Here is a 22,986-nt window from a genome sequence, read left to right on the forward strand (position 1 = left end):
TTGTCCCAGCGGATCAGCAAATCAAAATCCTTGTCCATCGGGGACCTATGGAAACATGTCAGGACTCATTGAGGAATGGCAGTGTTTACTGTGTGACCCTGGCATGTACTGTAAAGGAACAGGTATGGTGCAACCCCTATCAGTTGCTTGTTATGTATCTCTCACAGATATCTATCTTGCAGACAGCTGCAGTTTATTCCAGAAACAGTCAGAAGTAAATAGCTGCACTGGTATAAGGGTGATAAAAACCTTGCTTGTATGATATGTTTAAAGGGAGGACTTTCCCCAGTGGGCCATGTGCTGCAGGGTTCGTATGTGTTGGGAGAGCCTCTGAACTTTCACCATCAGATGCATTGACTGGATTCCCATGCCCTTCTGGTTTCTACTGCACTGTGGGGACCTCTGTACCAAAACCATGCCCAAAAGGAACATTCAGGTGCATATCCTGCAATACGTCTATATACTCTACTATATACACTTGTCGAGCACGTTATTAGGAACACCATACTGATACTGGGCAGAACCTCCTTTCTCTCTCAAAACAGCCTCATTGCTTTGAGTCATGGATTCAACCAGTTGTTGGAAACATTCCTCTGACATTCTGCTCCATGTCTACACGATTGCATCACATCATTTCTGCAGATCCGTCAGCTGCACATTCACGTTATCTATCTCCTGTTCTACCACATCGCAGAGGTGTTCTACTGGATTCAGATCTGGTGACTGGGGAGACCACTGAAGTCCACTTAACTCACTGTCATGTTCATGATTTGATTTAAAGCATTTTATAGCATGGCCATTAGAATACGGTACATTGTGTCCATAAAGGGATGTACATACTCAACAACAGTATTCAGATCAGCTGTTTCATTCAACCCATGATTGACTGGTATAAAAGAGCCCAAAGTGTGACAGGAAAATATTCCACCACCTGGCCTGTTGACACAAGGCTGATCAGGCCCATGGATTTATGTTGTTGATGCCAAATTCTGATTCTACCATCTGCTGCCTCAGCAGAAATCCAGATTCATCAGGCCAGGCTACATTTTTTTCCAGTCTTCAACTGTCTAGTTTTGGTGAGTCTGTGTCCTCTGCAGCTTCTGTTTTCTGTTCTTGGCTGACAGGAGTGGAACCTGACGTGGTCATGTGCTTTTGTAGCTCATCCACCAGGTTCAACGTGTTGTTTTCATTGTGAGAAACTTTTCTGCTCACCAGAGTTGTAAAGAGTAGATATCTGAAGTACTGTAGCCTTTCTATCATTTCCAACCAGTCTCCACATTCTTCTCTGACCTCTCCCATCAACAAGGTGTTTCCATCTGCAGAACTGCTGCTCACCGGATGTTATTTGTTTTTCACACCATTCTGACTGAAAACTCCGGAAACTATTGTATTTCAAAATCTCAGAAGATCAGCAGTGTCAGAAATACTCAAATCAGCTCCTCCTGCACCAACAATCATACCATATTCAAAGTCACTGAGATCACTGCACTGCTGCCTCATGGCTGGCTGCTTGAATGAATGCATGAATGAGCAGGTATACATGTGTTCCTAATAAAGTGCTCTGTGACTGTATAAGTTATATTAATTTGACTAACACCTGCTTTATATCTCTAATTACCATCATCTATAATATTCACAGGAGATAGTAGGATTTGAACTAAACCTACAGCACTATACTACTTCCTGTCTAAACATTGTTCTCTGTAACTAGAAGGAATATTTGTAAAGTATATTAGTATATTTAAGATGTAATCAAATCCACAGAAATTCATGCAGGTAACGATCCATTTTTGCTTTAATGCTTTGTTAGTGCAATTCAAAATGTGCGATGACTCGGGATATAATATTATCTTTTGAAATTATTTAAGGTTTTGGCATGAAATGCTCTCCGTGATGTAATACTGAGCAAATATTATCCAAATGACATGAAATCACTTGACTACTGCTGTGGTTTGCAGTTATTGCTAAAAAAATGTTCACATGTTTTGACAGCGAGCAAAGTGGGCTTGTGCATGAGTCCCAGTGTCGTAGCTGTAGTCCTGGCTTCTACTGTTCAGGGACCGGCCTCTCTGCGGTCTCTGGACCCTGCCTGCCAGGTAAGAAATAAAATAATTTAGTTGTGTTTTTGTGATGCCTCACCCTGCTTGATATGAATGAGTAGTTTTGCAAGCATTTTACAGAAAGCGTTTTTCTCCAGGTTTCTACTGTCTAGAAGGATCCCAGACTGCTACTCCAATGTCAAGTGTATCTGGAAGTGTTTGTCCAGCAGGCCATTACTGCGCAGAGGGCAGCAGTGTACCCTCACCCTGTCCAGCTGGCTCTTACCAAAATGAGACCAGAGGAAAAGCCAAAGATGACTGCAAACCATGCCCTCTTGGTAAACAAGAAGTTATACAAAACTGACTTTTCTTTAGTACAAATTCTCTCGGCCTCTCTGAAGATGTCCTCACTGTTTGAATGTCTTTGCCAGGCTGGTTCCAGGATTTATCAGGCCAGAAAGAGTGTAATCCCTGTCCTGCTGGGTTTCACTGCCACGTCCTGAGTCCCAGCCCCACCAGGGGCAGCTCCATTGGAGTCTCCAGCCCTCTGCCATGCCCAGCTGGTTACATCTGTCCCAGGGAGAGTCCAGACAGTCAGCCTCTCCCCTGCCCTAAAGGCACCTACAGCCCCAGCCAGGGTCTCACCACCATAGGTAAAAAACCCAGAACCTTTGCGGAAAAAAAAAAAGCAAATGGAATTATCTTTCACTATTGACTGGCTAAGCTCGTGTTTGAAAGAAATACAATTTGAAAACCAATTAAGAGAGTACGGGAGTTGTTAAGGCCGATTCTGTGAGTTGTAACTCTTGAGGACCTCAGTCAACTATTCAAAACTGAATCATTCTTGCGAAACAAATTTTTGTTTTTCTCGAAAAGATCTTCCTTAATTTCGCTTGCTTCAGGACACTGACGCACAGCAGTGTGCAACCGTCTCAGTCGCGTTGATTGATGGCACCTGGCAGGAAGCTTGTTTTGCTTTCAGGACTGGAGTCAAAGCTGTCAATCTGTGTTTGCAGGGGAGTGTCTAGTGTGTCCAGCCGGTCAGTTCTGTGGGTCTGAAGGTTTGGTTGAGCCCTCAGGATCATGTGCCGCTGGGTTTCTTTGTCTGAAGGGTGCCACGGTGCCGAACCCGACTGACAACACAACTGGATCTCTCTGTCCACCAGGGATTTTCTGCCAACAGGGGCAACGAGCTGGTAGATGGAAAAATACACAGCAAAAGTCCTTTGATGATAAGATTTAATATTTGTGTGAATGCAATTTATGCCAGTTTGATGACTTTTAAAGATGATGTTTTCCATTTGTTTTCCCTGTTGTGCTCCAGGTGATTGCTGGGCAGGGTTTTATTGCACATCGGGCTCTAGCAGGGCAGATCAAGCTCTGTGCCCAGCTGGTTTCTTCTGCTCCAGTGGAACACCAGTCCCCATGCCTTGTCCTGCAGGCACATTTAGCTCTGCAACAGGAAACACACACCAGGACAACTGCACCACCTGCACCCCTGGGTTCTACTGTCAAGGTGGGAAGAATGGATTGTCCTAGAGTTTTTCTTCAGCAAGAACAGCAAGAGTTATTTTCTTCATTCAAGATTCAACAATGATCTGGGGATCCATACACTGGGGACTAGATATTGCAATTCATTATCTGTAGTCACAATAGATTAGCATGCAGTACAGCTAGAGGACATGTTTTTAATGAGTTATTTTTAATAAGGGACACAGTGATCATGGACATGTTGCTAGCTAGCTACTGAATATTCACAGGCCTTCTCTGTTTAATGAAAGCAACAAATTCACACCCATTCTGTGGGGATTGTCCGAAGTCATTCTGGGAAGGTTTTACTAATTGAAGCAGAGCTGATACATCTTGAGGTAAAATGGGGATGGCTAATGGAAGTCACACCTCTCTTTATCTCTGCTAATCTAACTGACAGCTAATTTTACAGTGTCAAAGAGACAATGTATTTAATCATGCTGCTGTATCTTTTCAAAGACATTGGACACTCAAAAGTTGAAAAAAAAAAAAAAGAAGCTGTTCATTTCATTGGTGTCATCAGATATCACTCCTGCTTATTAATCATCTTGGTGTGGCTCAGTTGAAGGTACTGTACAGCCTGCACTGTGTCCCTTTGGATACTACTGTCCTCCAGGACTGACTCTAGGACTAGAGTTTCCTTGCCCCCCTGGCACTGTGCAGACCCAGCTTGGAGCCTCCGTTCCTGAAGCCTGTCTGTCCTGCCCTGCTGGTATGAAAAAGGATCAGTGTTTTGTTCTGTGTCATCATAACCTAAACCCTAATTACATCTAAAAAACAATCGTTGTGATGATGGCTTTATTTTGTTGGTTTTTCTTACAGGAATGTTCTGCTCTCAGTCTGGTCTGTCCCAGCCCACAGGACTCTGTGAAGCAGGATACTACTGTCCTGCTGGATCAACCAGCCCGAACTCTACTGAGTATCAGGTGTTGTTCTCTGTTGCCTCTTTAGGTGCATAACCTGTTGATGTTGGTCAGCTCAGTGAATTATATCTCTGTATTTTGGACATTTCAATGTTTCATCAAATTTCACCACTGTATCAAAATGTCTGTATGAACTAGCAAAATATGATTGGTAAGTTGTTCAAAAAAAAAAACTACGGACACTGTTTTTACACCCAGGGATGACCCTTTTCTTATTTGATGATTCCTCCGATGGCACCATCACATGTAATGTAAACTTTGACAATAGATATTAAAAAATGACCACATTTCCAGCATATTTGCTTTGCTTACTGATGGTGCCTTGATGATGAATTGTGTTTCCTCTAGTGCTACCACTAAATTTCCACTGGTACACAAGAAATAGTAGAATCTTACTCTGACTTTACCATGAATTTCACTTAACACTTTACTTAAAAATTTCTGCTCCCCCATTTTGTCACTCCATAAGCTTTCCTCATTATTCCCTACGGGGCACAATGTCAACTTCACACATGATATTGCATAATCAAATAGGAATATTGCAATACTGCTGAGCACATTCACATGGGCACTTTTGTATTTCAGCCTCTAGAGATCTCATGGCTTTATTAGACTTGAAAATTAAAATGGGTATTATCAATAAAAAATGTCATGCCAGTGTTTCATGATTTTGAATGCCTTAGTTTTATCATGTCTTTACCTTTTCCCTTTTTCTCAGGGGAATTCTAGTGGAAGCCATCTCTGCCCTTCTGGCCACTACTGCCCCACAGGTACTGGCTATCCACTCCCCTGCCCCACAGGCTCTCTTTCCATCTCCCGAGGACTGAATGGAGTTGGTGAATGCCCACTCTGCCCGCCTGGACTGTTTTGTGACAAGCCTGCAATGGCGGAGTTTTCAGATGCTTTCCCATGTCATGCCGGGTAAACACTTCTGCTCTTCTGCAAATCAAGTTTCAAATCTTCCTATAGAGAGTTTGGATGCGCATACAGTTCTTTTTGGTCCGTAGTGGGTATTATTCATATTACTCACTTGACTGTTTACATCTGATTTGAAGAGAAAGTGGTCAAGAAATTAAACCCGTCTTTCCCTCGCTCTTTCAGTCTCTCCCATATGTCTAATGCAAACTTTTTCTCACCTTTATTCATTGAAAGTATTTTTGGATTTATGTGTGGGATTTATACCTGGATTAAAGGGACCAACCAAGATGTCAGCAAGATATGGGGTTTGTTTAGAAATCCAAGGGAAGGCAGTATGTGTGAAAATGTCAAAATCAGACAGATAACTGAGGACAGCAAATGTCTGAGTTTCAGCATGAGAGAGAACAGGTGTCTTCAGAGGCACAAGATCCACACTCTGCAAAGTGTTGCATTTGGTTGCAAATATTCTCTGCTATAAAACCCACTTAAAAGCATCTTTAGCACTTCATTGTGTCTGCCAAAGCATTTTTTTCTATTCTGTTTTATAAGCTGTAAGTAAGAGCTGAGAAGAGTTTCACTTTGAGGTAATAGAATTAAAATTCAGTGCAATTCAAAGACATTTAGCCATAAAAAACCTGTGGTTTTGTTCTGTCTGACATTAATTGCTCCCAGTTTTTAAAACGTATTGATCTTTTTTCTTTGGAAACACGCTATACTTAGCAGCTGATTGTGATTAATTCTGAATGAGCAGAACTGAATATGTATGATTTATAACCCTACGTGTAATGGTCAGTGCATTGGCATTAAACAGTATGTGGTGTTTTTAAATTGACTGTGCTGACTGCTTGGAGTTCAGATGTACTACTTTCAGTGTTGATTATGGATTAATTACTGGATTGTTAACCATTGAAAATTTGCCTTAAAGTATTTTATCGAGCAAAACTGAAGAGGTGTGCTCTGCTTAGAAAGACTGGTTTACTATTGCCTTTACTGACAACTATTTTCAAGACTTTCACAGCTGTGTTTTTCTAAAATGAATTCTCGCTGAGTGATTGTTGAGACTCGCTAATGAGAGCTTGTGGCAATATTTGTGATATGAAGTTTGTTTTCCCTGTTTATGCCTACAGGTATGTGTGCCTGGGTGGTAGCTCAAGTCCCACCCCGTCAGATGGTTCCCATGGCTACCTCTGCCCCGCTGGCCATAGCTGTCCTGTTGGCTCAGCAAGTGAGATGCCCTGTGAGCCTGGCACTTACAGTCCCGCCCCTGGAGCAGCCCGCTGCATAATATGCCCCAAAGGGACAATGTGTTCCTTCTCAGCCACTCAAGAACCCTCTATCTGCCCAGCTGGTGAGCATGGTGAAAACAAGCCTTCAGTGTTCAGTATAAATCATGTCATTAGCCTTTTTACATGCAACAGCGACACAGTCATTGATGGAATTTGCTTTTTGTAGGTCATTTTTGTCCTTCTGGGACAGCCCTGCCTCAACCCTGCCCTTTAGGGACTTTCAACAACCAGAATGGAGCCCACTCTCTCTCTGCCTGCACGCCCTGTCCCTCTGGAGTCTACTGTGGTTCATATGGAGCCTCAGTGCCACAAGGTGATCAGACACACAGATGCCGTTTGGCAAAATAAACACACCCTTATGCTGGTTACACAATTTAGTAATAGGTAACCAAGCTGATGGTGTTTTGTCTAGGGTCTTGTTTGGAGGGTTATTTCTGCCAAGGTGGGGCCATGGGACCAACACCGCATTACTCTGACAACTTCCCCAGGAATGGCCCTTGCCCTGTGGGCCACTACTGTCCAGCGGGGTGCCTCACCCCAGTTCCATGCCCTCTTGGCAGTATTCGCAAGACCACTGGTACACCAACTGTTTACACTCATCATGAAATAGCATTTTCCTGTGTTAGAGTCAAACCATTGTGTAATGAGTTGAATCATTTGTTTTCCACTTCATATCTTTAGTTAGATGCTCGCATTTGCATTTGAAAGACGTCCTAATAGGATCTCTGATTGTCTGATCTGGTATCTGTTGTACTCCGGTTATAGGAGGTGCGTCCATCGAGAGCTGCTCTGCCTGTCCTGCAGGTCACTACTGTTCCACTGAGGGTCTGGCCAACCCCAGTGGCCCCTGTGCTGCTGGTTTCTACTGCCCTTTTGACTTCTCTTCAACCACTCCCTATGCCTTCCTCTGTCCCAAGGTAAATATTATTCATACGCTCTTAGTCTTTTTCTCTCTGTATTCCTTCTCTACCATTAAATTCCCTTCCCTGTCCTTCCCTTAGCCATTGTTCTTATTGTTAACACTATCCCTCAGAGAAGAGCTTGTATCACATTGCTTAATATTAATGTACTGCTGCATTGAGTGCCACCCCTCAGATGCGCCTTTGTCATTTGGATATTTTTCTAGGGCCACTACTGTCCAGAAGGCTCTGCCCTGGCCTTGCCTTGTCCCACAGGAGAGTACCAACCGAACCCAGGCTCAAATAGCTGTATCCCCTGCCGACCTGGATTCTACTGTGAGGAGGCCATAGTGGGGGAGCCATGGCCCTGCCCACCACACTCATTCTGCCCTGCAGGTACACTTAAAGAACAATTTTCACCAAAGAGGATTTTAATCTGCCCACCAGCATCTCTACAGCTCACAAATTAACTCACTATATCTCGTTTGTTTAATCTGTACAAAATGTAGTGGTCAGCACAAACGTCATGTGCCAGACTGCTGACTGTAGCTTTACATTTAACGCACTGCACTTTCAGCAAGCAAGTTAATAAGCTTATTTACCAAAAAGATGAACTCTTCCTTTCACTATTGTTAAACATTATGAGCCATCCTGGAGAGAAAAATGTTTTTAAAAAGTTTCCAAATTTATTTATTTAATTTAAAATAATAATAAATCTTGTCTCGGTTCTTCTGCATCTTGTTTTTTTTTCCAGGCACCATGGTGCCTCAGCCTTGCCCAAATGGGACATACACTCATTCAAACCAGGGAGGACTACAGGAAGAGAGAGAGTGTTTACCCTGCCCTTCAGGGAAGTTCTGCAGGTACACTGGATGCATCAAACCCCCGGTGCATGCATGCGGTAGAGCTCAAATGTGCCCTTGTCTCACACTCACATGACGTGTACAATAAAACACATGCATGTCCTGTGCTCATGCATACACATACGGACACGTGCTCAGAGGCAAACACTCATCTCTGCTTTGATTATGTTCACAATTAGCAGAATGCAGGAGTATATCATGTTCAGGAGTCACGGTTCACTGAACAGCCAAATTAACACCTTAATATGCATGAATATAATGAATAGAGATAGAGAAAGGAGGCAACAATGTTAGAAATGATGTAATTATCATTCTGTTCATCTAATGAAGCAGACATTTTAGTGTCTCCTAAATGTTCTTGTGTGTAGGCCTATACTGTGTGTGTTTCTTTGAGTCTGCAGTGAATCTTGTCGTTTTGTGCATAACCTCTGTGTGTATTTTCTTCAGGGCTGGAAGGATCCAGGGCGCGTGTGCTGCAGGATATATTTGTGTTTCTGGGAGTGCAGATTTCACCCCTCAGGGATCAATATCTAAATTGACACAGTGTCAGTGGGGCATGCACTGTGCTGGACCATGTCCACCAGGTACAATACATTTAAAAAAAAAAAAAACTGATGGGGAAAGAATATTCTACTAACTATCTACTAATCAGACTCTATGCACAGATTTTCATTCTTTGACTTCTGAGATGAGTTTTCTCCATCTTATTTATAGTCAGTTTAACTATTTGAAATAAATTGTTAAGACTGAACACATTCTTTCTTCTAGGTTTCTATTGTCCTGAGGGCACAGAGGCAGCTCTGTTGTGTCCTGCGAATACTGTCAGAAGCTCCCCTGGAGGTGCGAGCCTACAGGACTGCTTACCCTGCCCACCACTGCACTGGTGTAAACCTGGTATGAGCTGATAATGGCTTGTTCGTATGCATGTATGTTTGAGTGGTTAGAAGTGTTTTTGTAGCTACTGTGATTAATTTTTAAGGGTACTAATGTAGGATAAAGTTTAAATTATGTAGAGGCCTTTTCTGGATTATTTGGTTTGAGAAGTTATGAAAAGGAAAAGTTGGGTTTAAGATTTTGAGTCAGACATAGGAGCAGGCAGGAAGGCTGTTCTTTACTGTAGTTTCAGAGCTCTGACAATAATAAAATTGATTATTTTTTTCCTTTGGCCTGGATTAGTAGTTGATACTTGGGAGACAGTGTATTGTGTCCTAAACATCTGGACACATTTTTCCTCTCCTCAAATTTTTACCATTATGTATGTTTGCAGGAGATCCAGTCCTTCATCTGTGTCCCGCTGGTCATTACTGTGATGGTCTGTCTGGCAGTAATTTCAGTCGAGGGGCAGGACCCAGACCATGTCCTCTGTACACCTATCGTGCTTCCCCTGGAGCAGGCAGCAAGGGCGACTGCCTGCCCTGCCCTCCTGGTTCACACTGTAACAGTACAGGTCTGTCACATTGCATCTCACACAGCAGACCACAACTAATTACAAAGATTAACTAAGATTATATATACAAATGAAACACATTACTTTATTTTCCACTGAAGGTTTTTTTTTTTTTTGCTTTTTCATTCTGCGCCAACTGTATAATGAAGTGTAAAATGCTTCTCTCTGGTGGGTTTGAATTTACATTTGCAATGATAGTTCAAAACAAATTGCCTTCCTAGGTTGTATTAATTTCGGTATGTATGCACACTATTATACCTTTGCCTGAGATAAGAGTGGAGGTGGTGTAATGTGCCTGAAATGGGCACTGAGTTTAACTTACAGGCTACAGTTATAATTGAGAGGTACATGTATGAAAAAAGGAAACTTTTTCCTAATCTCCATCACAAATGCTTAATGTTTAAAAAAAAAAAAAAACATTGTTACTTTATCTAGTGAATTTTTCTAGTGTATGGACAATGATGCTGCAAATTTTATTTCTGCACTGGGTAATAGTGTGTGAAGAGATGAATAAGTTTTTCAGCATACTGTTATTTCCCAGGGCTTACAGACTACTCCAACAGTCCCTGCCCACCTGGTTACTGGTGCAGTGGGTCTGGACCCCCCAGCTTCTGCCCTGCAGGCACCAAGAGGCCCCTTCCAGGAGCGGCTACACCCAGACAGTGTGAACCCTGTACAGGGGGAACCTTCTGCCCGGACCCTCGGGCTACAGGGAAGCCCAATGTGGAGGGGATACCTTGCAGGGCCTCTTATCAATGTCCCATGGGTAGGTTTATCAACACAGTTTATAATGTTAGCATATATTAGCTTCTGTATGTCATGAATTTCTAATGAGGTTTTGCGGTAATGAGTTTTTGGTCATAATCCAGGTGCAGTCTCAGAGAAGCCATGCAGAGCTGGCTCATACTGTGGACCACAGACTGCTGAACCTCAAGTCTGTCCTGAAGGTTATTTTTGTCCTGAGGGATCTCATAGCCCCAAACAGCTGTGAGTGAATGAAACGGCTAATATCCTAAAACCTGGCATGCAAACACATGTCTGTAAGCTTGACATGTAAATGAGGGGCTTTAACTGTTGAAATGATGAAAGCTTAATGTTTGGACGGGTTCTACAGGGTGTGGGTTAAAGCTTTATAAATAACCCTGTTACCATGCTCCACAGCTGTCCATTTCCCTACTACTGCCCAGCCAACAGCTCTGCCATGAAGTCCTGCGAAGGCGGTTCCATGCCTGTCAGCAGCAGCGGGCTCAGGGGATCCAAAAACAGCTGCTGTAGTGTGTGTGATGGAGGCACCTATCGTCCCTATCTCTCCCACATACCACAGTGCCTTCCATGTCCACCAGGATACTTTTGTCCCCCAGGTACTTTCCTCACCACCACAAATCACTTCACATCTCAGTTCATTTGTTCAAGATTTATTTCATTGCTTAACTCCAAATAAAGTGTGAATTTATTTGAATTCAACAGGTACTGACAACTACAAGAGTAACCCTTGCCTTTTTGGTTATGTCTGTCCCATGGCATCCAACCAACCGATACCCTGCCCCCCTGGTTCCTTTGGTAATCTCACCTATGCTGAGAAAATGGGTGACTGCCACCCATGTCCAGCTGGCACCTTTAACCACCTGCCTGCCCAGAAGGCCTGCTTTCCCTGTGGCAGCTCCTCTACCTCACCAGCCGGTTAGACCTCATCAGATGTTTGTAGATAGTACAGGTCATATTAAAACTGATTCTTTAATCAATTAAAATATTTAGAACTGAGTTTTTTTTTTTATCAGGTGGGCTCCACATTGTTTTTTTTTCTTCAACTGTGAGGAGTGTTTCTCTGTTGATCTCAGTGGCTTGTTGTGTCACACCTGCTTCTTCAGGTTCCTCTTCTTGCACCTGTAAGGGTAGGAACCGTGCCTTCCAGCAGTCGGATGGCTCATGTTTGTGTAGAACTGGTTTTATCTTCTACAATGAGCTGGATTTCAAAAGCTCTGCGTCTGACAGTGAATTGGACTGTCAGCCTGAGGTCAGTAGCAGCAATCTTTTCATCAAAATTTCCTCAGTGTTTCCCATATTACATAACAGTTCATCCAGACTGACTCCCATCCCAAATTAGTCCATTTTTATGTTTGAATTTGTATTTTTTTCCGTTCAGAAGTTTTCCTTGAAAGGCAGTCGAAGGTGTGGATGGATTGTTTGCCAGACAGATGTTCTTGTGCAACCGTATAGAATAGAAAATGAATGTGTGGCGTAGTGGTCTAAGCAGTCGCCCCATGTGTAGAGGCTACAGTCCTTGCTGTCATTCCCCCTCTCTCTGCCTCCCCATTTCCTGTCTCTCTACTGTGTGCTATCGTATAAAGGCATAAAAAAAAAAAAAAAAAAATATATAAAAAAAAAAAAAAAGAAAATGAATTGACCTCAAAGTCAAATTGGGAATAGAAAGATGTTTTGCATCAACCTCACTTTTCCAGAAGCATAGGAACAAGCCCCACACACCTCAGGGTCAACCACTACAGCTAAATTCTGAAAATATGAAAAACACTGCATTGATTTGACACGTTTGCTATGATTTTACGTTGTGATTACAGAAATCAATATAACACTGTGAGATGGGGAAATACTTTTGTACTGTAGTCAGTCATGAATGAAAGTCTGTGCGTTTCAAGCCCTTTTTAGATGTGTGTGTGTGTGTGTGTGTGTGTGTGTGTGTGTGTGTGTGGGTGTGTGTGTTTCAGGTGAGCAGACGGTGTGCCGCAGGGCAGGTGCGTCTGGCAGCATCCAGAGAGTGTGTGTCACCCTCGCTCCACTCCTGTAATATCACCTGTGGACCACATGGAGGAACTCTGGATGTGGAGATGGGAATGTGAATCTCTTTTATTTTTCATTTACTTCTAAAGCTTCTACTAAAACTAAATGTAGTGAAGAAATGAACGATGATTTCTAAGTGGTAAATAGTCTAATGTTCTTTCTGTCTTTTGTCTCATCTGCTTGATCCTGACGCCCCCAGCTGCCGGTGCGAGCGATATGTGTCTGCTGAGGAGCTCTGTAATACTTCTTGCCTTTCCCGACTGCCTCAGCTCTCTGCTCAGCTCTCGCCAGATGGACACCTGCTGCTCAGCCTGAAAGAAAGAAACAGCATGGTCTGGGCAAGGGTGAGGGAGAGGCAACAGGGCTTTTGACAGACTGATGGTCAGCCACATCTTGCAAGCACACGCATTTTTTATTTACCCTATACTTACTGATCAATCCCATTAAGTCTATGTATAAATGAGAGGAGGGATTTTCGGAGGCTGCTACCACCCGATAAGATAAAGCGTAAATACAACATTAGTATTGTACTGGTGCAACCCAGAGACTTGTCAGATGGTAGGGTTTAGCTAAATTGAATAGTTGGTGGAAAGCTGGGTGTAGCATTTATCAGGGTCTGAGGCCAGTCTGAATTTAAGCAGGACACCTGGAAAATGTTCCAGCTGCAGATTTTGTGATATCTTTGCATTACCCCCAAAGGAAAGTGATAAATAATGAACTTCTCTCTCCATGCAAGAAAAAAGTATTTAGAAGTTCAGCAACTCCGCTGCTTGGTCTCATCATTTTCCGCTAGTTTCGTCATCTATGAATGTGCATATTTTGTGTGTGCGCATGGGTTTAGTCCTGTTTAAAGATATTTAGCAGCCCTAATTTTTTTTTTAACTTGTTTGTTCGTGAAATATCATTTTAACAACCACATATATTGTCAGGATTAAGGTTCCTAGTTAGTCGTTTTCACTAATACAGGACATTTACCTTTTAGTTTAAATAGTTTTATGTTTAAAATTCAGCCATTATTTTACCAGAAACTACATGTTTGAGCCATGGAAAACACAATTTAAATCATCTATTTAGAAACACAGTATGCCACAGTTATTGATTCTCAAACTTCTTCAAAATCCCAAACATTAACTATGTCAGCCACAAATTTTAGTGCAGTGCCATCATACAAACAGATTCCCTGTCAGTTCTATTAGAAAGATGATCTTTTGGCAACTTTCACTGATTTACTTTTAACCCCTGCAGTTCACTGATTATTACCCATATTTGCCACATTAACATTAAAGCATTAAACATAAAAACATATACATCAATAAACACTGCAGCAGCATCAAAAGATCTCCATTCTCTTTTATTCTGTTTTATTACTGTATCAGTGGTAGCAATTTGAGATGATAAGATAAAAACTCAAAGTTTTTCGCCTGGAGTGAACTCTCTACCAATCTGCGCCTTAGCTTCTGAGGCTATCAAAGGCACAACAGAACCTCCGCTTCCCAACGGACATAGACTCACCACCAGTCTTGATTACACTGAAATAAGCATTTTCAGCCACCTCAGAACATCTTCCCAAGGGTGCGACCTCACTGTGGGTCTTATCTACATCAGGCGCAACCCATTGCCCCCTAAACAACCATGCTTTCGCTGGTGTTCTCTTTTCTCTCAGATTTATTGACCGACCACTGACATAAACATTTAACTGAACACATTTAAATTGTATATAATCTGCATGAGATTAAAGCTACAATGAGTCCATTCACACTCCAGCTCACTAGACTTCCCTCTCTTTTTTCTTTTTTTCTTACTTCAAATGTATACATTTTGAAAGAATTTACACTGGGAGGTTTGTACGGCACCTACAACCCGAGCAACACACCCAGAGAAATTCATCCTGGGGTTCGACACTCCCCAGTAACTGAACACCGACTTTTTTTCCTTTCAGCCTTAGATGTTCACAGCCAATTTGCAGAAAACATATATAGTTTATTTATGATCCTGTCAAGCACAGACATGGCAAGAAAAAACAAAGAAAACTTTACGTCTCGTTCTCCTGGGATCCTGCTCACGCCACCAATCTGTGATGGAAATCTTGTGAGCTGAAGGTAGACGCTTTTGGGAGATCGCCAGATGTCTTGCGCAGAAGCACTTATTGAAGATTGATGCATCAAGGAGAAAAGTAATGAGCAAAACAAATGTTAACAAGTTAACTAGTTTAATGCCACCCAGTTGTCCATGGCAGGGTGTATTTGAACAAAAATAGACTCACGTGGCAATAGACTATAGGTCCAAATTAGATTTGTATTCATCAGATCACATCACCTACATATATGTGTGAAGATTCTATTGGGTACAAACACCAAAACATTACCCTGCATTTCAAACAACTTGCGTTGTATATGTGAGACTTTAAGGTGATATTAAAGCTGTTTATCTTGGCTGTTTACCTCCTCCACCAGACCTGTCTTACCTCTGGGGCCTCTCTCTGGTTGCTATGGTTACTGCTGAGGGAATGAGCAGATGTGTCTAAACAGCTGTGCTAGAGATAGACATTGAACTATTGTGTAAAGTAAATGACATGTCAGTGTGGCCTGTGTAAAGTCACATGACCTAATGCTACAAAGAGACTAAAAGACCTGCTTCCTTCACAGTTCTCATCAAGCTTGTTTATGTTTACTTCCAGACTGTCATGGATATTTTAGGACCAGATATCCATGCAAAAAATTTTGGGAATATCCATCTGGTCCAGTTTGACTCTGAAGGAGTGTTTGGTTGGATTCCCACACAGAGCGGGCTTATCAGTCAGTTTCTGTCAGGTGAATACACTTAAGTTGTTATTTTGATTGATTTTCTTTGTATTACTCGTATATCACTGATTTATCTTTTTGATTCTCGTATTTAGTATAATTTTACAGGAAAAAAGCAGAATTTTGATAAATTGAGACTGATTTACCTCTGCTCAGAACCAACACAACTCCTAAATACAAGAGCCAGAAAGAAGAGAGACACAGAAGATGATGATGGTGACCTGGCTGTTCTTCCTCGGATCCCCAACCCCATTGCCTGTCTTGCCTCTGGTGACATGCTCATTTTCCATCTCACCATCAACCACACTGGTACAGCTTTCTTTCACTTCACCCATGATTAACCATGAGGTTTTTTTTTTTTTTTTTTTGAATGTTGTAATTCTATCTGTCTAATTAACTAATGTATGTAATCTAATTTTATTTATACACCTAAGACCGCCATTTGAGTCACTTCCCAGTGTATCAAAAGGACCACCTGTTTAATAGTAACCCCAGCTGGGACTTTGGAGCCTTTCGACATCTGCAGATACTCATGAAGCAGACAAACTTCAACTCCACGAGGTAGAGTTGAGTCCATACTGCAGGCTGAGCCTCAAGTGTTGCTTATTTTAAATCACATTTTGTGACCATGTCCCCTCTTTACCAAAAATTCCTCTTCCTTACTCAGGTTTGCCCACGTGTTTTCAGAAACAGGGAAGTATGTATTTGTGGACAGTGCTGTCCCAGAGTGGAGTATGGTGGTGGTGGTCAGTGAGGAGGGGACAGAATGTGATTCCAGGGCATCTGTGTTCCAGCCCATGACCCCGGCACAGCTGGTGAGATATGGGATTGTCAAGCAGCACAGACTCAACCTTCTGCCTGACTGGGGAGTGATTGCAGGTGTGTATCCCTGCTGTGCGTGACTGATGTCTACTCATCATTTGGTCATATTGGAGTATGACTTTGATGGATAAGCGCTTGATATTTTGTCATGACAAGATGCTGATTGTGTACAGGGATCCTGAGTCTGCTGCTGGTTGTAGTTGTAGTCCTGACCACCACAGTGCTGGTTCTGCGACCCAGCAAAACAAAGCTGATCTCCCAGTGGAGGATGAAGCCAAAGTGGCGCAGCCTCGGGGAGCCCTTCTGTCCAGTGGGGTGTGTTTGCAATGGAGACAGGTCTGTTGGCGTGACAGCAGGGAGAATATTGTTTCATCCATGTCTCAGGATGTTGATTTTTGTGTGTCCTGGTGGCCCATGCAGTACAATGTCCCCTTTATGACATGTTTAAAGCTAAAAGCGGCATGGCAGCCTCCGCTCAGTCTCATTCTAAACTATAGAACCACAATCCGAAAATATAAATATGTGAAAAAAAACAAATAAAACCATGGAGTGGCTTGTGTTTTTCTTTCAGCATAGCTACCCCAAGCATAGGTGGTGTCCTAGGCAGTAGGGGTGTAGGAGAAGGAGCAGAGGCTGAGGAACCTGCTGTCTCAAAGGGAGGTAAAGTTACTATTTATTACAATGTGATTTAGCTTGCTCACAATGGGATTCAACTGGCTACAATTATTTACCTTTTTAAAACACAAGAGGTTCCTGGCTGTTATGAGACACTACTATAGTGTGTTAGCATGCAAACATTTACTAACTACCAGGTAAAAAATAAATTTTAGTGCCAATGGTGCCACATGAAAAGTAGCAAGTAGTTTCATGGTAATCCAGTAGTTGTAAAGCTGGACCAATGTGATAGATCAACTGAACAGCCAACAGTCTAATAGTGCCATGCATAGAGCTTATATTATGAAATATACAGTACATGGATTGTTGAATTTTAAACAAATGTTTTGGTTAAATTCAATAAGACCATCAGTCTTTTTACTTACTGCACCACTTTAATATTCTAATAATAAACCAATCATTGAAAATGTCCCCAGAAAAGTTTCACTAAAAAAACACTTCTGCACCACTTTTCCATCTGACTGGTTTTCAATATTGGACCTCACTGGTGTGTGATAATGTTTGAAATTACCATAAGGTAGAGTTGGCTTTAATGTTTCTCACTTAGTTGCTTATTGCATTATTCATGCAGCTTGATAAGGTATTTAAATGTCCATTGGTCTAATCATAATGGAAGCCATCACGCATGACCAGGTAGCAGTTAACAGCCTATTCGCCATTTGATTGATGATAAAGAAAATAATAGCCGATATCACACTCTAATGACTTGTGTTGTTATCTCCATCTTTTGAGTTAGCCTGTGCAGTTTTAATTTAAGTACTTATCATCCATTGCATGCTCCATCTTTGGCAGTCTATAAAAGCTAGAGAGTTATGGAGCTCAGTTTAGGAGGCTTTCAAGGTGCCATCATTTATCATGAGAGTATCTTCTCAGTTCTTTAGGGTGATGGGACCCCCCACCCCCCATTATTTCAGCTCATTTCTAATTTACATATTTGACATTTTCTGCTCCCATTAAGGAATTGTGTCAGGGCGCTGTGATTTGGAGGAGTTCAATGTGAAAACTCTGTATGACAAACTAGAGGATCAGAACCTCCACATAGCCTCACAACTGGCTCGACACCGCAAAGACACCCAGGAATTCTACAGAAACATTTGTCAACACACCGAAACCCTGAAGGTGAGTTTAATAGTATAGTATGGTGAAAAAATGCAAAATTAATTCTTTCAAAGAAACAATTGACAAGTGGATATGAAATATATAAAAGTTGTGGTCTTCTCAAACCATAAGAAAACAATGTAAAATTGCGGGAGGGTTTTTTTGGGGTTTTTTTTAGGATGTCTTCGAGAATATGGATCATAAAAAACTGAGTCTTCTTAAAGAGCTGCTAGTCCATAATGCAATGAGGGATAAACCATCCTACAACAATGCAAGAGAGAGAGATACACAAGGTAAAGCTGGATGATGATGATGATGATGATGATGAGCGATTTGATTAGAGAAACTAATGTCTGATCATAAAACAAAGGTAATTAAAGGAATAGTTTGTCTTTTTGGGAAGTATACGTGCTCACTTTCTTGTTGACCATTGGATGAGAAGATCATTTCATTATTTGTACCATAAATTTGAAGCCGTAGCTTTATATTGAACATACTGACATGAGAGAGGTATCAACTCTCAGCAAGAAAGCAAATAAGTATATTTGACTAAATGTCACACTATTCCTTTAACAGTATTGTCACAATTTACGCCCAATTGTTGGCTAACACAGAAAATCTACCTCAGACTCTTGTATTTAATTGCCTAAAGACTCATATCTACCCACCTGTTGTGCTTAGAGAGGATGAAAGTTATGTCACATCCTTTATTAAATGTTTTTTCTCTCTGTAATCTGTTTCATGCATGGGACTGAACATTCCCATCACCCCAGCTGAGGCTTCTGTAGCATTACTGCAAAATGTTCTCAGGTCTGTGGAAGCTCTCTTATGCAGGCTGACTGGAGAAACTTGGCAAAACCAAGATTTGACTGGTCTCCCATACTGTCATACTGGTCCTCATGATGCCAGGCCCACCAACATGTGTTATACACAGGTACAGTGATGGCATTTGCTCTATTTGTAGCATATCTTGGAATCATTAAGTGGAGTATTATTATTTCTTCCACATTTTATCCACAGTTTTCATCAATGAATATGACCAAAGCAGACGCTCTTCCCCATGAGCCAGGTATGGAACAAATTTATACAAAGGTTTGGCTCATTTACCGAAGCATCAGGATGTCATGTCACACCACTGAGATGATTCTGTCTTCCTTAGTCCATCTCCAGAGTACAGCCCTTTGTCTAAGTGACCATGACCTTTCCAAGATGGTCAGCATGTCTCCTCTATTCAAGACCCTACAGGAGATCCAGCAGTCTTTACAGAGCCTCACCACAGTTGCGCCTAGTCAGCATCTCCACAATGGTACAGGCATATGATGGAAAAGAGAAACTGAACATAATACCAAATGGTAAATATCAAGCCTAAAATACAGCATCTATCATGTTTCAGCAGCTACAGAGCATTCTGTCCAGGAGAACCATGATGGGCAACTCATCCCAACTGCACTGGACAACCTCTCACCTCAACACTCTGCTGTTTTCCTGTTTGGTTGCCAGGTGATGCAGTTGCTTGAAAACTGCCCCCTGTTCCCCTCTGTGCTTCTGCTAGTGGCCAAGTCAATTCCCGTTTCTTCATCCTCCTCTAATGAGGTTATGCTGGCACATTGCTCAGGGGACTTTTATTTTGATGCAACCAATCAAATCCTTTATCTGTCAGAGGCAAAGCTTCAACACGTGGGACATTTTATCGCCATCATCCTGCAGTCCATGGCCCACATAGCATCAGGTAATCGAAAAGTGGTCATAAGAGTGTCCTGAAAAACAGTGATGTGTAGTACAGTATAATAGCCCTGGCAGTCATATTTGAAAACACAAAGTATGTAATCTTCTTTGGAAACAATATATTTTTTATCCAGGATCCAAACCCCAGAGCTTTATGCAAGCTCTCCATGAGGCCATTTCAGCTCTAAGCCTTCAGCTGTTCAACTTCTCTTTCAAATGGAGCACAGCAGAGGTGAGTACGAGCTATATAAGCCTCACACATCCTCCTCATACTGCACGAGTGGGGGCTGATAACTTTTTATGCCTTTTTTTAACAGTCAGAACTCAATGCTTCAGAGAGGCAGCATGGTGCATTAGCTAAAGAATTTCTCAACATCAGAGTTCCCACTGAAGCGCATTTCACTGAGCACCTATTGGCTAGCAGGTTGGTGAGAAAGATGAACCACACAGCAGAGTATAGTATACCCTTTAAGCAAAGTCATGCTTTTAAATCATTTTTCTGCCTATCCTCCAATTTAGACTGAAGAAATACAAATATTTCAAGTTAGAGCAGCTTATCTCTAACCTCAAACAGAGTCCAGCTGAGGGCACAGACACAGGTAAGAAAATTATTCATTTCTGCTACGATGCACTTATCTTATACAATATAAAAAGTTGCTCTGACCAAAAATGAATGTTGTAAAAACACATGGCATTCATCGTCAATATACAAAGAGTCACAACCTGGTCTAAGGAGCGTAAACTGTTGACCCTTGATCGATGATCATAGTCTTACTAGAAGTCTTGTACCATTATGTGGAGAAGGGTTTAATGCTTTCTGAGCACAATTTTCAATTGCAGAGCTATTGATCAGAGCTATTGATCCATAATGGCATTGACAAGCTATTTTGTGAAACCCACAAAGTTCCATTATTTCTCAACAACAATACACCCATACAAACTAATGATTGAATCTGTTTGTCAGTTTCTTCCCAGTCACATTAAACCATTATGGGGGGGATGCTGGAGAGAAAATGTTGATATTCACCTGCTTCGTCACCTAAAGAGCTTCTTGTTCCTAATAATAATGGTCCAATATCCCAGTACACACGGATCATTACTTTAATGAGGGCACTCCAATCAGCACGGAAGCTATTATGAAGCCAATAGGTTGTGCTTCTGGTAGATACACAATGTTATTATTATTATTATATGTTTCAGTTGGTCATTTTTCTATCAATATAGATTCCATTAAAACATTTACTCGAAATCATTTTTTTTCATTCTGAAGACTTAAACGTCTAGTTTAATTTCTACAGGTTTACCACCAAAAGGGACGCCGATGCAGGTACTGTATACCCCCCTGTTACAGCTCATAAACTAGCTTCATTTAATCGTCACTGTCCTCACGTAATGTCAACATTTCCTCTGTTCCAGAGATCCTGTATAGAGGAGGAGATCGACTGCTTGAACGAGTCCTTCCTGCAGCTTAGCGTGCAGCTACAAAAGAGAGCTCAAATGAGCACATGGCAAAAGGAGCGAGAGAGCAGTGCTGGAAACCATTCTGCGGTAATTGGCTGGAATATTACATGTTATGTATATGATTGCATAATCCTAAAAATGAATCTGCATGGTAACATAACAGGTGTGGAAATGACCTTTTTGTATTTTATGTCCTACAAATTACAACATGCTGAGATTTTGTTTGACTTTCTTATGACTCGTCAGCATAGCATTTCATACATAAAAATGATATATTACACTAATACATTTAGTTGATTGGTGATAATTCATTCAAATCTCTGCTCTTCAAGCTAGATATTAATTTGTTCCCATTCAGCCTTGCCTTAAGACAAAAATGTGGGAATCAGGATGCATGAATATGATGTGTGCCTGCATCTGCATGTTTGCATCATTGCTTGAGATTATGCACATGAATTAATTTGTCTTTTACCACGAATCATCAACAGTACACACTCTGTGATCTAACCTTTTGCAGAGGGCAACACCAACAAGCATGCCAAGCCTGAGTCGTAATGGAACAATCCTACTGGAGCTGAAGAGGCGCTATGTATCACAGCGCCTCAATGAGCTCCAAATCACATTAGGCCAGCTCACACAGTGCCAGCAGCACGACAGCGAGTCAAAACACAGGACAAGAGGCCGTGCGCAGACAGACAGCAGCACCACTCAGCAGGAGCAGAGGGAGTATTATCCTGGCGTAGATGGCTGCAGTCCTCCTCACGGCCAGCGGCAGGACAGTATTCCAGCCAGCCAAAGTCACAGCCAACAAACCGTAGAGAACAGAGTTCTTGGGAACTATAAACTAGAGAGTCATATTTCTGATCAGCAGAGGAATGGCTCTGTCCAGTGCAACAACCCTGAAACATTACTGGACTGCCAGATACTAGAGAGCCATGGTCGGCTGCAGCTTAATGTCCCAGGAAAACAAGAGCTGAACAGTCAGATCACGATAGAAAATACAAGTGGACATACGGATATCGATGACATGTAGCTGACTACTAATTAGAAACTGCATCTGTATATGGATAAATGCTAGAAAAGGTGTTGTTTATTTGGTTCTTTCATTATTCCTCAGTCTGCTGCCTTTTTGTGCTCTTTCATGTTTGGCCTAGAATAGCGAGTTTATCTGTGTATACTATAATATTCTGCCTTTTTTGTTAGGGAATGATCCGAGTGACCTCTGTTTTGATTCGCACCAGCTTTAGAACTATTCAGCTGTGTTCTTATCTGTGATCCTGGACAGAAATAATTTCTGGCAACAAGCGGAGGCGTGACACATTCTGTCATGTTGTCCAAATAGTTTCTCAGTCAGGAGTTAACACCGGCCTCAAAGACAGGCTCTGTTCATTACCATATTCTAATTAAGACAATAAACCTCAGCTGAATGAACACAAGGTGACACTTGTGCCTCTGTGTTGCTTCTTGCTCACTACAACCTCCGCCTCTTGTAGAGGTGATGACCCACGTCTTCATGAATATTTAATATTAAACTACAATAATTCTCTCCCCCTTTTCTCTGTCAGGCAGATGTGCAGGCCCTCTAACCTTTCTTCTCTAAGCCTTTTCATTTAGTGAGATTTCTCTACAACCAACAGCCTAACCAAGTGAAACTAAAAGTAGCTACAAAACTTGAAAGACTGTTGGATCTGCTCCAGATGAGA

The 22,986-nt window shown here is 41.8% G+C and overlaps 1 protein-coding gene across 1 annotated transcript; it reads left to right on the forward strand.

Moving 5' to 3' along the window:
* On the forward strand, nt 1-22,776 carry si:ch211-286b4.4 (uncharacterized). The gene is made up of 44 exons (XM_056374206.1): nt 1-122; nt 274-436; nt 1,993-2,096; nt 2,198-2,377; nt 2,471-2,692; nt 3,056-3,235; nt 3,364-3,555; nt 4,132-4,281; nt 4,392-4,495; nt 5,211-5,413; nt 6,538-6,758; nt 6,863-7,009; nt 7,109-7,273; nt 7,462-7,613; nt 7,823-7,991; nt 8,350-8,458; nt 8,906-9,042; nt 9,227-9,352; nt 9,726-9,905; nt 10,447-10,671; nt 10,775-10,892; nt 11,067-11,266; nt 11,373-11,585; nt 11,774-11,919; nt 12,629-12,756; nt 12,901-13,045; nt 15,379-15,511; nt 15,659-15,811; nt 15,937-16,063; nt 16,170-16,381; nt 16,498-16,660; nt 16,896-16,984; nt 17,958-18,118; nt 18,276-18,390; nt 18,871-19,031; nt 19,118-19,166; nt 19,257-19,403; nt 19,491-19,826; nt 19,957-20,054; nt 20,140-20,246; nt 20,342-20,421; nt 21,121-21,149; nt 21,239-21,370; nt 21,801-22,776. Exons 1-44 carry the CDS (start codon nt 56-58, stop codon nt 22,314-22,316), a joined length of 6,954 nt encoding a protein of 2,317 aa, XP_056230181.1. The 5' UTR covers nt 1-55; the 3' UTR covers nt 22,317-22,776.
* Nucleotides 22,777-22,986: the final 210 nt, after the last annotated feature.

This window comes from Seriola aureovittata, chromosome 4 (genome assembly GCF_021018895.1).
Source record: "Seriola aureovittata isolate HTS-2021-v1 ecotype China chromosome 4, ASM2101889v1, whole genome shotgun sequence".
Classification (NCBI taxonomy): Eukaryota; Metazoa; Chordata; class Actinopteri; order Carangiformes; family Carangidae; genus Seriola; species Seriola aureovittata.